The following is a 16,849-nucleotide window of genomic DNA, read 5'->3' as shown; positions in this document are numbered from 1 at the left end:
AGGGAAAAAGGAGAAAAAAAAATAATAATAAACCCCCCAAACTGAGGTCTCAAAGTGGTGGTTTGAGCCGTGGGCAGCCGAGCTCCCAGCCCGGGGGCTCCCAGGGTGGCGGTGGCTTACGGAGCAGCAGGGAACCGAGGAGCCGCTTGGGTTTTTCCCCAATTTGAGGCACTTTTTGTGCTGCTGCCGCCATGGGGCGGCGCGAGGCCAGGGCTGGCGGCAGCCCCAGGGCAGCACGAAGGCACCGGCAGCCCCATCCACCACCTTCAGTGTCTTTATTCACACAGCTAGGAAGGACTGTAGCAATTTTCAACTGGTAGCGCCTAAGATTAGCTCTGCTAATTGATATTTCTATAAATTTAATTTAGGGGCAGAGAAGGAGAGGCTGGGCACGAAGGGGAAGGGAGTAAACCAAAGATTTCCCCAAGCAAAACGCTGGGAAGGGCTCAGGGATGAAGTGGGAGGGTCCCCCCATTCCTTGTGCAGTCCCAAAGTCAAGGTCAGGGTGGGGGGATTCCTGTCAGTCTTCCAAGATGCAGCAGCCTCGGCGGATTCCCAAAACCTCACCGGCTCCTCCCGGCCCAACCATCGTGGCTGGAGCCCCGACCGCCCATGTCGCAGCGGCCGCCGTCATTGCCAGCATGAACAAGGGGCTGGGACACGGGGCAGGCTCGGGACAAAGCCAAAGGGCAACAAATAGAAAAAAAGAGAGAGAGGCCGGACGGACCTGGGGGCATCTCTGCCCCATCCGAGGGGCAGGGGGTGGGATGGAGCTGGCAGGGAGTGGGCGAGGAAAGGGAAGGGCCCCCTGTGTCCCCAAGGCCCCCAGCACAAGGGCTGGGGGAGCACAGATGGGAGACACGCACATGAAACGGGGGCAAGGGAAGAAAGAAGAGAAATGGCACAAACCACCCCCCAAAAAGAAAAAAAAAAAAAAAATCAAGTGTAAACTTTCCTTCGTGAACAGCTCTAGCTCGGAGCCTCCTGTCACGGAGCAGACGTTCCTGGCGGAAGGAGCGCTCGGAGCTCTCAGGAGTTGGCTCCCCGGCCGGGGCCCGCGCGGGGTTTGCGCTGGGGGAGCCCCTGGGTTTCTGTGCTGGGGGCAGAGGGGAAGGGGCAGCCCGAGGCCGAGGAGGCCCCGGCCTCGCCGGGAGGAGGCTGCAGGGGGGGATTTTGCTGCTTGCCGCGGGGTCGGTGCCGGCTCGCGCCGTGGGAGCGCCCAGGGGCCGGGGGGCCGGGGTGGCGCTGGCCCTGGGAACGGGCCCCTTGTCCTGGTCTCCTGGGCCCCTGGAAAGCCTGAAACAGAAGACAGGGCACGAGTGAGCGGTGACAAGGACAAGACCTGGGGTCCCAGCTGGTGCCTCCCACTCCCAGGGAGCGGTGAAGAGCCAAAACCCCCATTTGGAGCAGAACCATCAAAGCAGAGCCACCTCCTCCTGCTCCCAGGGCAGCAGAAGGTCCCAGCTCCTGGCAGGGAGGAACCCGGTGCACAAGTAGCACGAGGAGCCACCACCCACGGGGCAAATTTCCCTCAGCTTTAGGGTGTCGACGCGCCGGGACCAGGGCAGTTACCTCTTGCGGCGGCTGCGGCGGGTGGCCGGGGGCCACGGGGCCCGCGGGCTTCGCGCTGGGGCTGGCGGCGGCGGCGCGGGGCGCGCAGCTCTCGCTGGGGCTGCTCGGGGCCGCGGCAGAGCCGCAGCGCGACCTGCTCGAGTAGCTGTTCTTGGGGTGGGAAACTGGAAGAGAAAGAGCCCCAAAGGGGCGGTCTGCAAACAGGGACCCCGATAATTCAGCCTCCAACACCTGCTTGGGCCCTGCAGCACCAGCGGGATTGATCCTGGAAGCAAAGGCTTGAGGGGCTCGGGAGCGGGGACTGCACGAGCGCTCGGGGAGCAGCTCCCCACGGCCACGCAGGGCCAGCCCCCCTGCACAGGCAGGGCCAGCCCGCGCTGCCACAGCAGCAAGGGCCAGCTCTGAGTGACAAACCCTGCCCCCCCGGGCCTCCCCCTGGTCCCTTTTGGGATCGCTTGGGGCACCCGGCGTCCCTGGGCCTCGCGGCTCCGCTCACCTTGGCCGAAGGAGGCAATGCTCTTCCTGAGCGCGTCCAGGTCGCAGCTGAACCGCGCCACCCTGCCCAGCTCCTCGTCGTACTTGCGCTCGCTCACAAAGTGCTTCCCAGAAAAAACGAAAACACACAAAAAAACCATCACGAGAAGCACGGGTTAATTCAGGACCAAACAACGGCGGCGCTGGGGTTCCGCTTCAGCTGCTACCAGGTATCCGAGTTGGCAAACAATTCCTGGGAAGGCAGTTTGCTCTGCCCACGCGTCACTGGGGTGAAACGGGTGGGAAAGGAGCCCAGGCCGCTGCTCCGGGCGCTTTGAGCCGCAGCAGTTTTCCGAATTCAGCTAGTTCTGGGGTAGCAGCGGCCACGGCCAGAAAAGCGGCCAGGGGGGCTGGTTTTCAAACCAGACTTGGAATGATCCTTTATGGCACTTTGCACGGACGTGTTGGGGCAGAAATGGGGGTGCTGGAGAGCACGAGAGCTGCACGGAATATAACAATAACGAACCCAAAGCAGCAGCACCCCCAAGTCGGGTGGGAAGGCAGAGGCCAGCGGAGGCTCTCGCTGCCCCTCGAGGACGAAGCTGCCGCCGCATCGCCCTCCCCGCGCAGGAGCCGAGCGAGACGCTCACCTTGATGTCAGCCCTGAGCTCGACCAGCTGCTCCTCCGACATGCGCACGGCCACGTCGCTCAGCTTCTTCAGGGCCTCGGCCTTCTTCTGCCTCCCGACGAGGATTTGCACTGCGGAACAGCTCGGCTCAGCCCCAGCCCGGGGGCCCCGGCTGGTAAAAGCAGCAGGTCCCACGGAGCCCCGATTTCCACCCCAATTTGCCACCTGGTGCCCGACAGGAGCCGGGCCATGAGCCGACTCGGCCACGAGGGCAGCGTTAGTAAAAACTCTGCATCTCTCCCCCCACTACGTCACTGCTTTGGGCTGCTAAAACCGCTGGGCTCCCTGTTCCCAGGGCCAGTGGCCCCTTGGAGCGATCCCTGTGACCGGGATAGGCCGGGGTTCTTGGTAACGGCCTCCCGTGAAGGACGCGCTGCGCATCCCGCTCCAAGGAGAGCGCCAGCCCGCAAGGCCGGGCCGTGTGGGATGAGCGAGCCCCAAACTCGCAGGATGGGGTGGATTAACTTAAGCCCCAGGGCCACGTCCCCCTCCAAAGCTCCTCTGTGAACAGGGCGAGTTGTTTAGAACAACGGGACCTGACGGCAAATTACGGAAATCTCCCCGTGGGATGTTCTCCCAAGCTCGGAGCCACCCGCAGCTCCGCAGGGGCACCTGGCAGGGCTTGGAAAACCTCTTACTTGCTTCGGCTTTCACTTTGTCCATCTCAGCCAGCAAGGCCACCTCGCGATCCATGAGGCTGCAGAAAAAACAGAGGGAGAAGGTGATGAATTATTCAGTGATAAGGGCAGGGGACAACAAAACTCTGCTTTGGTGACAGCCGGGTTTGGCACCAGAGGGCAGCAGGGACTCGCCGGAGCTCCTGCTGGAGCCGGTTGTCCGCAGGGAAGCCGAGAGAGCCGGAGCTGGGGCATTTGGGCACCGATTCCCTCCAGGGAAAGGGCTCCTTACCCCGCTGCTCCCAGGGGCTCGGCCGCATTCGCCACCCAGGCTCATTCCAGCACCCGCATCCTGAACACAGCAGCAAAGTCTTCCTCTCTCCTGCTCATTTTATGCTGCTTCCCAACAGCCACGCAACTATCCAGAGATGTCACCAGGGCGCAGGCCGCCCGCTCCTGCGCTCTTCCAATGAGAAAGGTTTGCCCCAAAACGGGGCGAATATTTATTTTAACGACCGGCTGAAAGGGGCAGCACCTGAAATGCAAACTCAGAGCAGCTCCTGCTCTCGCGCGCGTCAGAGGATGGAGGCGAGATCAATTTAAACAATTCCCTGGACCGGCAGCCTTGACATTTGGCTGCTGCTGTTGATTTATCGCTCTGTCCATCTGCGTCCGCGGGGCAGGAACGCGGCCGCTCCGGCGCAGCGGGGGCTCCTCCGGCCCGGCCGCGCGGACCGGCGCTCGTCGAGCGGCGCTAATGAGGCCTCTCCTCGTTTGCGGCGCTCCCAAAGCGGCCCAGGAACCAAAGGGCAGGGCCTGCGGAACCGCCGCGCGGGCTGCGCCGAGCCGAACCCCCCGGAGCCGCCACGCGGGCGGAAAAACACCCCAGGGATTTATCCAAGGGGAGCGACGGCCTCGGCGCAACACCAGCTCCACGGGTCACCGAACCCGCGGCACCTCCGCGGCCTGGGCACCCTAGAGCTTGTTTTTCTTTGAATTTCCTCAGCAAATCCGAGCTGGAGGTTTTTACCTGATTCTACTCTGCGGCTAAGGAGCAGAGAGTCACGGAGCTGCGCGCGGCAAGACTTGGAACAGGCCCCAAAGGTCTTTTCCCTGCCTAATTTCTTGTCAAAGGAAGGAGCTTCCTGAGCCAGAGCTCTTCAGAAACACGAACCGGCTTTGACTCCGCTGCCTGGGGACAGGATCACACGCGGAGCGGAGAGTGCCGCCGTTCCCTGCAGAAACCTGAGGAAAGGACATTGTGCCCAAGGAAGAAGAGGGGGAAGCAGATAAATTAATAACGGGGAGCGTTCAACAGGGAAGGCCACGGAGTTCTGGAAGCCTCGCTGCGATCTGAAGGACATCGCTTGCACAGGTGAAGACAGCCCGAACTTTACCAGTTAAACACCCAGGTTCTGCTGAGCAAACTCGCTCTTTAGCCAGGTTTTCCTCTGCTAGGAAGGCAGCAGGGGAGGGGATTCGGGATTTACCTACCAGATCCTGTCTTGTGTTAAATAAATATGTACAGTAATGGTTCCCTGAAGCAGAAAGGGACGTGGCAGCGGTATTTACACCTCGGCTCCCTGGCAACTGCCTCGCTTGCAGGAAAAGGAAAGGAGGCTCCCGCTGGCCGCGCTCCCGCGTCACCGGCATCGCAGCAACGCGGCACTCGAGTCCTCAGCCCTCCCGACCGTGACGCAAGGGCCCCGTGGGCGATGACACGAGTCAAAGGGCAGGGAGGCACCAACACGGAAGCGGCCGCTTTGGGCACAAGAACGACATTTTCGCCACCGGCGAGAGGTTCGCGCAGGTGTTTTAAGCATGTGGAGAGGCAGACAGAAAACGCAAGCAGAAAATGTATGTAGTGATTGCACTAGGCAAAGCTCAGAAAGCCAAGAAATAAAATATTCTCATTCATAAACATAAGGCTGAGTTAGGGCTACAAATCCCTCAGCTATTGACAGGGTAAATTGCTTTATATTAGAGCTTTCCCCAGCCACGGCGCTGCCGGGAGCTCCGTGTCCTGGCGCTGCCTGGGGACCACGAGTGCCCCAAGCCATGAAAATGCAGATGAGGGCAGGAGGCCCCTTTCACCCCGGCCCTGCTCCCTGTTCGCTGCAGCCTCCTCTGCCAAGTTCAGAGGTTGTCTGTAAACATCGGGGTGGCCTTTGGCGACGTTTTAGCACGGGCTGCATTTAAACATCGGCTCAATGTTTACGAGTAAATCGGTTTACTTGAAAGAGCACTTACTGGTGGCAATCTTCAGGACGAATACGCATGCACGAAGAAAAAAGGCCATACCAAAGATGTAAATTCACTCAAAGACTTCAGAATACAGCAATCACTGCAACTAACACTCCTGCCTTTGAGGCCACGTACGGTTATCGGACAGACAGCTCTAGACACAGATCTGCAAGGCTGCCAAATATCTCCTTTAATCCCTCAGCGCGATAGCAGCATTTTAGTTCCTTGTCACATGTTCCTGCAGGCAACAACTCTGTGCAGTTTCTTACGAGTATTCCTTTACCAAGAGCAATCATATTTGGATAACCAAGAAGAACAATTTCTCATAAATAGGTTCAATCAGCCAAGACAGCAAATATATCTGATGTTAGGACTTGCAGAATATCATCTTAAAGTGCTCACCCAAACCAATAAGAGTGTTCATGAAAAATTTGATTACTTATGCAAGGAACATCATGCACAGTATTAAAAGCCTGACTTAAAAAGTGAGGAATTCTGTACAGAATGACCATTAATGTGTATTTATACCTTCCAAAGGATCTCTCTCTCCCATGTTACATCCAGCCCTTAATTTGAAAATTTCAAAGGCTGATGTTTGCTCCAATAAAACCCAGGCTGCCGCACTTGGAGCTCCGAACGTTCTCCTTCCAGCACAACCACTGTCAGTGCCTGAATTACAGCACGTTCCCTGGGCAGCTCCTCGTATTCCCTGTGTCTAGAATGAACTCACACTAGACAGGGTGGCTGCCTGGAGCAGCCAAAGTTTGCCAGAGTCATGCATGGACACATGGAAGCCTCCAATGTGTTTAATACTTCTTTGCACAAGTGGGAGGGCAGCTTCCCACTTGTGCAAAGCTGCCCACCAGCAAAGGCAGCTTCTAAACCCCAGTGAGTCCAGCACTGTAGCCTCAAATTTACTCTCTCCACCACACTGACCCCTCAAACTCTGTGCCTGGGCAGTAGGGCAAACACAAGCAACTCTAATGACTAGAAAACTGAAGCCTTATGTGAAACTTACCCAGCTCAACCCTTAACACCTGGATCTGTTCCTGCATTTAACTCACCTACTCTGCAGTTCAGCAAAGACCTGCTTCATCTTCTTAATGGAGGCGTCCATCTCCTCCTTCACCACGACGCGGTACCGCGCCAGCGACACGGTGCAACGCTGCAGATCCTTCACCGATTTCTCAATATTGGAACCTACAAAGATTGACAGAGAAAACTTTTAAGAGCCATTTTGACCAGACTGTTAAATCTTCCTAGAAGAAACATGCCTAAAGATGGCTTTCCCTTTTTAGAAAGCTGTGTGCTGCTTGGCTTTAAAATCTTCTTTCCTTCCCCATTACCAATGAGGTGGAGCAGTTCTGGGGATTCTCCTACAAGGGAAGGTTTTCCAGAGCTTGAGGACTTTCCTTCCACGGGCAGGGATATCTGCCCATATTTTCAAATATACGAGAAAAATCAAATGCATCTCTGAGCTGCGCAAGGGACTGGAGACAAGCCAAGTCCACTCCTAAGACCAACAAACCATATCCCTGAGTGACAGGAAATGTTCACCAGGGGAAGAAAAGTCTTTGGGAGGTTTAAATTAAATCTGTATGGAAGGTTATTTCCTCAAGTCGAGAGATGGAAGGACTGGTTGTTTGCTGCAGAGGTTGGTGTCTGGGTCTAGCTCTCCAGCAGGGCACCGCACCTTGCCCGTGCCCTCTGGAACTGCCTCCAGGGCAGTTGTCCCCTGCCAAGCTGCATTAGAAAGTGCTCAGTGTGGCTTCCCCATGCAGCAAGAGGCGAACTACCAGCACCCCATCTCACCAAGCCAACCACAATAACCCTGTTCACAACTGGGGTCTCTCAGGTCCTTCCTGTCCTCACTTGTTATCGTAAGAACGAAGCTGTGGAGAAAACACATGAAAAGAAGAAGAAAAAAAAATCCAGTAGAAAGAGGCTGTCACTTCTTGTAACAGGGTTGGTCAGAACTTTTGGCCTTTCGACAAATTCTCACAAAAGATGAGAAAACCTAAAGGCTCTGTGATGGAGCCCGCAGAAGAATGGGCTAAACATATGCAGTGTTTGCCTGCTTCCTCCCTCCTCTCGCACGCGCGGCCTCGCTGCTCCAGGCCTTACATCTAAACTGCTGTCAGGATTCCTGCTGTGCGCGGAGGAGAGGAGGAGGAGAGTGCAAGTCACTGGCCGGATAATAAGAAGTGTGTTAAGTCGCATTAAAATCAAAGTCCTGCACGCCTCACCAGCGCATCTGTCAGTGACCACAGAAGCAGCAGTGAGAACTCTGCCCGTAGCAACCCGCTCCGACGCTCCGGAGCGCGCGGATCCTCAGGCTCTTACCCAGCTTCTTGTTTGCAGGTGAACCTGGAACATCTTCCAGCCGCGTCACGGCCAGGGAAGCGGGAGCGGAGCCGCTTGCTGCTGCTCTGGCCTGCGACCTGCTAGTGCCGCTCTGCTCGGGCCGCTGTCTGCGGGACGAGGGGCTCTGGGAACGCTGCACGACGAGCGGTTTTGTGTCACAGTCTGCTATTCCATTCTCTAGTTCAGGCACTGCTGTAGGAAAGCACACTTGTTTAAAGGGGAAGGCAAAGAAGCCAGCAGAACACTGCCTGCCTCTTCACCACAAGAGCAAAACCAAGCAGCCAAGGCAAGGTGCTCTTCTCTGAAGAACTAGCCCAACAAATCCACACTCGGAGCCGACAGCAAACAGAGCAGCGACACGAGGGCGGCAGCTCCTTTGCTTTCCGAACGCTCCGCGTCCGTCTCCTGCAACACTTTCTAAGGACTAACCTGTTCTATCAGGCATGTCTGGAGCGGCAGATTCACAATCCTCCAGCTCTCTGGCATCAATTGAAAGTGCATCCAAACCTTCGCTGAGCGAGTCCACGGACTCCGTGTCGTTGGCACAGCCGTTGACATGGTAACCGTTAATTCCCCCCTTCTCCGAGTTTGCCGACTGCTCCTCTTCAGTGGACACCAATTTACTGGGGTCTGGGAGGCCAGGGCTCGATCCAGCTGGAGCTTTTGCCTTGGTTTTCTTCTTCTTGTTCTAATTAAATACCCCCACCACAAAGGGAAAAAAAAAATATTAAGCTTAAATCCTGAAGGGAAAACTAAGCTCATGCTTACTGCCAGAAAGTAGCCGAATTAAATTCTTTTTGGCCAGCCTTGTTGTTGATCCTATTAACAGGAGGAGGGATTTATTTAACAATGAGGACAGATATAGTGGCATTAATGAGGTGCAAATACATTATCCCCTCTGATGAGGTGCCAACAGGAATAATGCACCGGGCTGTAGATGAATGCAGTGTAACCAATGGAAAACAGCAGTTCTGTTCCTGCTAAAACCCAGGGAACTCCATAGGTCCCTCCTGGCAAGGAGGGAGGTGCAGCTTCCAGCACCACGGTTGCTACTCAGCAACCAAAGGGTTTTCCAGGTCTTACCATAATAAAACTTCCCTCGTGTTTCCCAATGCATTGATATTTAGTCAGAATTTTGGCACCTAATTTCATCCTGGTATTTTTCAGGTATTCAGATGAGCATGATTATGGTTTTATATCCATCCTGGCAGATTTGGACGTTGCAATGTTAAGTACTGAAACTTTGCAAGTCTATATTTAACCCTTTCATGGGGGTCTGGGCAAAGCACTAGGCAAAACACCAAATAAAGCTTACATGACAGCACTGTATTTCCATGGAGCTCAGCATTAAATGCAACTGTTCAGCTCCAAAGGTTACGGATGAAAAATGGAACAGCACAACTATGGGAACAGTGAATTACAGCGCTCGCTGGAAACAAACGGACCTGATAAAGATTTACTTCACTGTGGGGCTGGGTGTGCAGATTAGGGGTCCTGCAGGGAGTCAAAAGAATAAAAGCTACTGCAAGGAGAGGAAGTTTTTTTTGGAAGCCTTTTTGGAATCCTGCATTGAGCACAACAGACAGGAAAGCTAAATTAAACGCGTGCGTGGCGAGCTGATGTCTGCACAACTTGCACTGAAATGGCCACGCAAATCACGGCCCTCAGCAGTGAGAGGCCCGACACCCTCATGACAACCCCCGGGTCACTTCTGCTTACACCAATACACACGGTTGCTCTTGGGTTTCTTTCCTCCTCTCAAGCACGAGGAATGCCCACTGATGTCTGTATTCTAATGTAACACTCCCTCATCCTTTAAAAAGGAAAGGAAGCAAGGTGATCAACACCTTTGGAAGGTATATTTAAAAGTATTACCTTTTTTTTGCCTGTTACAGTCCATTCTTTCAACACTTCACTGGCATTGCCTGGAACAAAACGCAGTGATGAGCAGCAGACAAGGCACCGATTCCAGTTATTCCCTGGCAATAACCAACTGTCTCCACACCCGGAGCCACCCGTGACTCTCCCCACACCTGAGTTTCGTTTCCCTTAGTCGACGCAATAGAAGGAGCAGTTTCATTTTTGCTTTGGAACACGCTGCTGAGCGGGACTGCTCCCTGCCAACCCTCCTTTTGGCTCTGTCACACTAAGCCCTTGGGTCCTTAGAAGGCTGCTAGGGCTCGTGCTGAATTCCAAGGTTGTGCTCAGGTCAGATTTCTGCTGGCTCCGTCTCCCCAGTGGCACCGATTGCATCGGGATGCCCAGGGGCTCCGGAATTGCTGTCATCCCTGCTGAGGGGCAGGGGCAGACGCGGTTGTCAGCGATGGTCAGCAGGCAAATCAGGCCAGTGTCACCTGCAACAGCCTGTTGTTCCAAGCACAGAAAACCCATCTAAAGGCAGCAGGAAAGCCAGACCCAAGAGGAGATTTGCCGGGCAGGTTTCAAAGTACAAAGAGCAACTATCACCGGTGAAGACATCCCCATTCCTGCACTCCCGGATTTCTGTAATTGAGACCCAGCCTCCTTTATCTCAGGAGCTAGTAAGGATTTATCGCTGCCCTGAGCCCTGATGGGGTGAACAGTGACTAGGGCCACGGCAGGGGAGCTCGTGCTCGTCCGGAGAGGCTCTATCCCGGGCTGTGCCACAAGCGGTGACAGCTTCTCCGCTACACGGTCTCCAAAGCGCCCCTTCTGCACCAACACAGCTGATTCTGGGGGAAGTTGGGAAAAACAGCGGATACGAGCGAAGCATCACGAGGGCCCGCGGGGGTTACCTTCCATGAAGGCTTGCACCGTTCTGTCCACGCAGTTGTCGAAATGCTGCAGCACCAGCACGATCTCGTTGTTGCTCCTGTTCGGGACGATCGCGCGCACCGCGCCGATCTGCGGGGAGAAGGAACAGGGGAAAAGTTTTCACCACGCGCGTTACGCTAACGAGGATCCACAGCAACACTTCTGCAACGAGAAGGAGAATAATAATAATAATAAAACCCAGCCGACCGATCGCTTCCTTCTCAAATGTTAATATGCCAAGACAATTTGACCTGACTAAAATTTGCTTTTGACAGAGCTACAGTTAGGTCCCAGGCAGAAACGTATTTCATCTCGGAGAGCAGCCAGAGCTACAGAGCTCCCGAGTTCCTCGGTGGCAGGTCGTGAATTAGAGTCTCAGAAGACACATTTACCTTCTCCTTCATGTTTTCAAAGGTTCCTCCCTGGGCCATCACTGTGTTGGACTGCACATCAAAAACAAATCCAGACGGATCTGCGGAGACAAACGAGAGGGAGGCCCTTTCCTGAGGAACAGGCAGGGGAGACTGCGCCACGGCCCAGCTCCGTCCACGGAGCAGGTTGTGTTTAGCAAAGCCGGGCGTCAGGGAATGATCGCGCTCCAGCTGGGCCTGCAGGTAGTTGCAGGAATGCCCAGGGCCTTCGGATCAGGGAGGTTCCGACTCACTCCTCCCCTCTGAGTCAGTTCAAACAAAGCAGCCGGCACAGGCCGAGCAAGGGGTGTAGGCACCAACAGTGCAAACCTGCAGTGAAGAAAACCACAGCTCTCGTATTTCTGTATTAATCTCAGGCTAAACACACCACGGCGAGGCCAAAGCCAGGGGGCAACACCCGGCGGCACCAGCGCCCGAGGCTGCCCCATCCCCGGCGCCCGCGGACACGCGCGGCCTGGTGAACGCGCCGAGGACGCGGCCTTGGGGCTCCCTGCCATCCGCACGGAAACGCTGCTTTTCCGGAAGGGCTCCGTAACGGACACGGGCGGCAGCAGCAGCTTCGCTCCTCGCGCAGGGCCTGCGTTTTACCTAGAGCCCCTCGGGAGCGGCCGCCAGCAAAAACCCGCACTCCGTTCTGCTGCCACAGGTGCCAACAGCCCGAGGAGCCGGTTTGCTGAAGAACAGGGATCAGGCGGTTCGTGGATGCGTTTCACCACGACCGAGCGACCCAAACCCGCATTTTAGCCACATTTAACCGCAGAATTAAACCCCATCCCACCTGGAGCCAGCTGAAGGGCTCTGGGAAGGTTCTAGGCACCACCCTCAGCTTCAACCCCGACTCATTAGGGCCCTTCCAGCCTTCCCATGCACAGGAACACGCGGGTGCGGGGAGGCCGCTGCCGCGGGCGCTCTCGGTCACCGGCAGCTTTGGGGCGCCGGCGGCCGCTCTCGTGTCCTCCCCCTGGCCTAAATAACTCCATTTCGAGCCACGCCATCGACCTCCCCCGCCCGCAGACATTGATGTAGCATTTAAACCGCGATGCCTCCAAACGCAGTGACAGGACTGTGAACATGATGGAAAGGTCAGGCTCTCAGCGAGGCCGCAGCCAAGCGCTTCAATCCTTCCTCGCTCCATCCTCACCCCAGGAGTGAGATTTCCACCGCTTTCCAGAGCTCCCCGAAGTTCGTCGCCCACTTTCTAGTCTTTAATCTTGTAAATGGCTTTCAGGCTCGCATCACGGGGGAGAACTAGCAGCTTTTTTGGCAAAATCCTCATTGCAGAGCAGCCCCCGGGGGCTGAAGTGCCAGCAAAGATGAAGTTCAGCTCCCTCCGGAGCCACTGCCGGCCACTCAATCCCATTCCTTCCACGCAGCGCCCTGCGCTTGCTCTTGCAGGGGGCCGAGCTCTTCCATCTGCACTCGGAGCTGCCTCTCCCGCTTCCAGGTGCTTTTCCAGGGCCCAGGCCCTCCTGGTGCCGAACCGTTTCAGGTGCAAGAACCAGGCACGAGCGCCGGCGCTCGGAGCAGAGGCCACTTGCAGGAAGGGACGGAATTTAAAACACTGGTGGCCTCCCTGACAGGCTCCCAACTCCCACCGACCACTTCCCGCTTGGGGAATGGGCATCTTGGCGGGAAAGGAGGATGCCCTGAACGAGGCCTCGTGTAAACGAGGCCACGGGGCATCTCGGACCGGCTCGGGCCGATCACGGTGCCATCAAAACCAGCGGCACGCGGTGCCATCCTGGGCATCCGAAGCGATCAACTCCAGGGACATCAGTTGCATTAACTGCTTCTCCGTTCATACCCATCTCCTCCAGAAAAACAGGACAGCACGAAACCATCCATCACAAATCACTTACCTTGGTGCTTTGAGTCCTGTTTATTGTATTGATTCATACAGGTTCTCCTGAACAGAAATCCTGGAAATAGCAGGACTCACCCACCAGAAGGTCCTGCTGCTCGGCCACTCCAGGCTGCTCTTCACCAGCTCTGCGGATTATCCCTTTCCACTCCATAGGAATCGCCCCTATGGAGCTAACAAACACAGTTCTGCTTCCCGGGAAGCACAAAAGGAAAACACCTTCGCACTCGACACCTAAACAGCTGGAATGGGAGTCCCTGTGCGCGTCCCCACGTCAAGCCGACCTGACTCCAGGCCAACTCTCTTCCTTTCATTCCTTCCAACCCAGCTCATCTCAGCAGATGTTTGCAGTGACCGTCCACAATTAATTAATTACCTACTCTGTGTCATCAGGAAAATACTGCGGAAATCCTTAGATAACGTGGCATTCAGGCAGGGGACACTTCCAGCTTGGGAAGTCTCCTTTAGCAAGCAAACCCAACCGCCGTCCTGGGCAAACCTCAGCCTTTTCCAAAGGGGAGACACGGAAAAATCAGAGCACCAGGAGCTCCTGCAGCAGCTCGATGACAGCAGGGACTTTGGTCCAAATGTTTTATGGAAGACGGGCTGCACCCGGAGGTCCAGCTGGATTCGGTTGCCGTAGGTGTAAAAATCTCACTCCAAACGCATGCTGGATGCCTCCTCCCAGCCGGTCAGGACATGAGCAAGCAAATGACTTTGGGGATTTGGGCAGCATATATATACTTAAAATTCAATGCAATAAAGATTTGGTTAAACGGTGAAACATTTATAGACTCTGTGGCTTTTCAGGTCAATGGTAACTGCTTTGACTCTCCCAGGGATAGCGCAGAAAACCTCAGCTAATGTGGAATAAAGAGCTCTTAAAGAAGTGGCACCTCACTGCCCGCAAAGAGCATCTCAAATTTGCTCTAATTACAAGAATCTTCACCTGTTTCTATATCATTAAGAATAACTAGATGTCCACTACACCAAGGGGACTGGACAGGAATTAATGTATCTTCCTGGGACAAAGTAAAGCAGCTAAAATATCATTATTCTCCCTGGTTGTATTTACAGTAATGCTTCCACACTGAGCTGGGATAAAGCAAGTAAAAACTAAACTGGGATTAGAATCAATATTCCTAGAGTCTCCACTGTCAATACAACCTGCTCTCTGTGCCCTCCTCTTCCTCCAAAACCAGCAGAAACACGAGCAGGACCAAATGGGTTAAGCATGGCCAGAAATTGCACAAATTGGGTCTATTAAGAACCTACTTGCAGCTTCAGCACATACAAAAAAAACAGGGTTTGGTGCCTCAATCTGCTGCTGTGGAAACAATTTGAATGCCCCAAAGACAGGACGGAGAGATTACAGCACCACAAAGACACCAGGAGGGCAGCAGCTCCTGGAAGGGTCTTTTCTAGACAAGAAGTGCCTCTTCCTGGCTTATTTTCCTCAAAAAGATTTCAAGCACGCAATAGGAATGCAATCTTTTCAGCCAAAATCTCACCTAAGAAAGCTGTCCGTTAATTAGAATTTAATTAAGAATAAAGTTAGTGGGTGATAGATAGGGAGAGACCATGTGGGCAACAGATGTGATTGCAATCCAAGGAATTCTTCCCGAGCTGAGCAAGCAAATCCACCCGGATGCCTGATCTGTGGAAGCCGGATGGCTGCTGCTTGGCAAAGGAAAAGTTAATTTTCCTGCTCTCCCTCCTCATCCTCCACACGAGCTTATTTGCAAGCCCAAATTTACCTTCTAATTTGATTTAATTTTTAATGAGATTTAACTTCTTGCTCCTTTGCATAAAGCTTTGGAGTAAAAAGCTCCACGTAACAGTAGTATCGAGGGGCACAGTGCGATTCCGTGCTCAAACTTTGCACAGGCACTTCCAAAAGACTGGAAAATCTCCTTGGGAAGGCAGAAACCCCCCTCACCTGGCCGAGGAGCCTCCCTTCGCAAAGGCCTGGGGAGTATTTGCTGACTACACTAACATTCCAGAACGCTGGAAGAGCAGCAAGGGGGAAAGCAGCCACAGGACCCCATCGGGAGCGCCAGATTCGGCTCCGACCTTCCCGGCACATCCGCTCCGGTGCGCGGTGCCGAGGCTGCTCCACGGAGCCGGGTGGATTCGGTGCCCCCATCCATGCAGCAGGGACTCGAGTTTCCGCTGCGCTCCTGCTCGGCGCCAATATTTGTGCCCACGATCCCTTGACTTTTCCTCAGGGATTCAGCAGATGCCAGCACCTCCCAACGGATTCCCAGTTGGGCAGCCTGCTCCAAACACCACCAAGAACGGCGGCTGTGGCAGGAAAAAGAGCCAGGATTTCCCCCACGGAACCGGCTCCGCGTGCGGCTTCTCCCACAGATCCCTCCATGCGGCCATGGCAATTCCCGCAGCTTCCAGGTGTGTTTTGCTCCCCACATTTCTGCAGCTACAACAGGCTTGCGCAGGGGGCAAGCGCTTAACGGCTCTGCAGGCAGGTTTCCCCACACAGCTATAAACACAGCATTCCAACACATTCATTCAAAAATCAGCACATACGATCACTTGCTTAAGGGTTACTAATTGCTGCGGATCACGTATGGATTTGGCTGTCAAAGGAGAGCTGGATCCTGCAGGTAGACACTGTTTCTGTGCCAAAGCTGCTAGGGAAGAAAAGAAAAACCTACCGAGAACAAAAGCTCTTCTCCTTAGGCAGAGGGCACGGATTGTCAAAGCCATTCGTGTTAAATTATTAATTAGTAGTTAGTTCAAGTGAAAAAAGAAAACCATAGCTGTCAATCCCGTCTTCCCCAGACCACACGCACACTTTGGAATTAATGTTCTGCACGCGGCGAGGGAGATCCCTCACTGAAAGAAGCTCCTTAATTCACCACGAGCTTTGCCACTGAACACCTCTCAGGTGACAAAAAAACAAAATAATTTATACAGAATAGCAAATAGAACTGTACTGAATATCTGAAGACTAAGCAAGGGAAGAAGCTTCTTGCTAAGTTCGGCTTGTTGCTCTCTGTAGCTGGTTTAGAGGGTTTAAATTAGCCCACTTTGCATGGCAGCCCCGAGGGAGGAGGACGCAGCTGAGCTGTCCAGCCCTGACTCGGGGTTTGGTTTCCTAAACTGAGTTAAATGAATTTATCGCCCAAAACTCAACTACTAAAAATTGGAGCGTTTTTTTTCCACCCCCCAGAAGTCCAACTGGGAGAGATGCAAAATTAATGATATATTAATTTGGAAGCACCAGGCTAGGCAACTGAAACGGTACTAAAAACGTTCCGATGCCCAACAGTCAGACAACCTCACTAGGAGGGTGACAGCGAGCAGCCGAGTGACATTAGCAAACCTGCGAGGAGTACAGCAAAAGCAATTAACCCCTTTCTTAATTGATAACTTTGGAATCAATAACATTGTCTATTGACATTTGACGACACCACACTTGCATCTTACCTTTTGGATTTTGCTTTTTAGACATCTCGGTACGTTTGCTCCAATGCCCAGCTCTACAGAAGGGGGGAAAAGGGGTCCTGGTCCTTGAATGCTGTAGCTGGCAGTTGTAAATCTCAACTTGTACTGTCTTCTATCAATGCAGGAAAGGGCAAATATCTGTTTGGGGAGGGCAAAGTCCCAGCTGAGAGCGCAAAGAGGGTCTGGATGTGTCAGAACAGGGCTGAGAAAGCAGCAGAGCCCTCGAGCTTCTTCCTCTGAACGGCAGCTTCTTGTCATGAAGCCCGACTGCAGCAGTCGGCGTTGGGCTTTTCCAGTTCTAAAGCTGAAAACAACAAGGAAAAAGAAAGGAAAGGA

General features: G+C 54.2%; 1 protein-coding gene across 1 annotated transcript; it reads right to left on the bottom strand.

The window, feature by feature from the left end:
• Positions 1-1,029: 1,029 nt before the first annotated feature.
• On the bottom strand, positions 1,030-16,635 carry SPATS2 (spermatogenesis associated serine rich 2). Its single transcript, XM_088520718.1, has 12 exons — positions 16,496-16,635; positions 11,146-11,225; positions 10,735-10,843; positions 9,836-9,885; positions 8,390-8,648; positions 7,940-8,152; positions 6,661-6,796; positions 3,374-3,432; positions 2,697-2,806; positions 2,069-2,171; positions 1,573-1,736; positions 1,030-1,296 (listed from the first exon to the last, which is right to left on the bottom strand). Exons 1-12 carry the CDS (start codon positions 16,518-16,520, stop codon positions 1,030-1,032), a joined length of 1,575 nt encoding a protein of 524 aa, XP_088376844.1. The 5' UTR covers positions 16,521-16,635.
• Positions 16,636-16,849: the final 214 nt, after the last annotated feature.

Source organism: Tinamus guttatus, unplaced genomic scaffold (assembly GCF_059628265.1).
Source record: "Tinamus guttatus ecotype Peru unplaced genomic scaffold, ASM5962826v1 Tinamus_guttatus_pri_ptg000096l, whole genome shotgun sequence".
In the NCBI taxonomy this organism is placed as follows: Eukaryota; Metazoa; Chordata; class Aves; order Tinamiformes; family Tinamidae; genus Tinamus; species Tinamus guttatus.
This window is presented reverse-complemented; position numbering and strand designations above follow the sequence as displayed.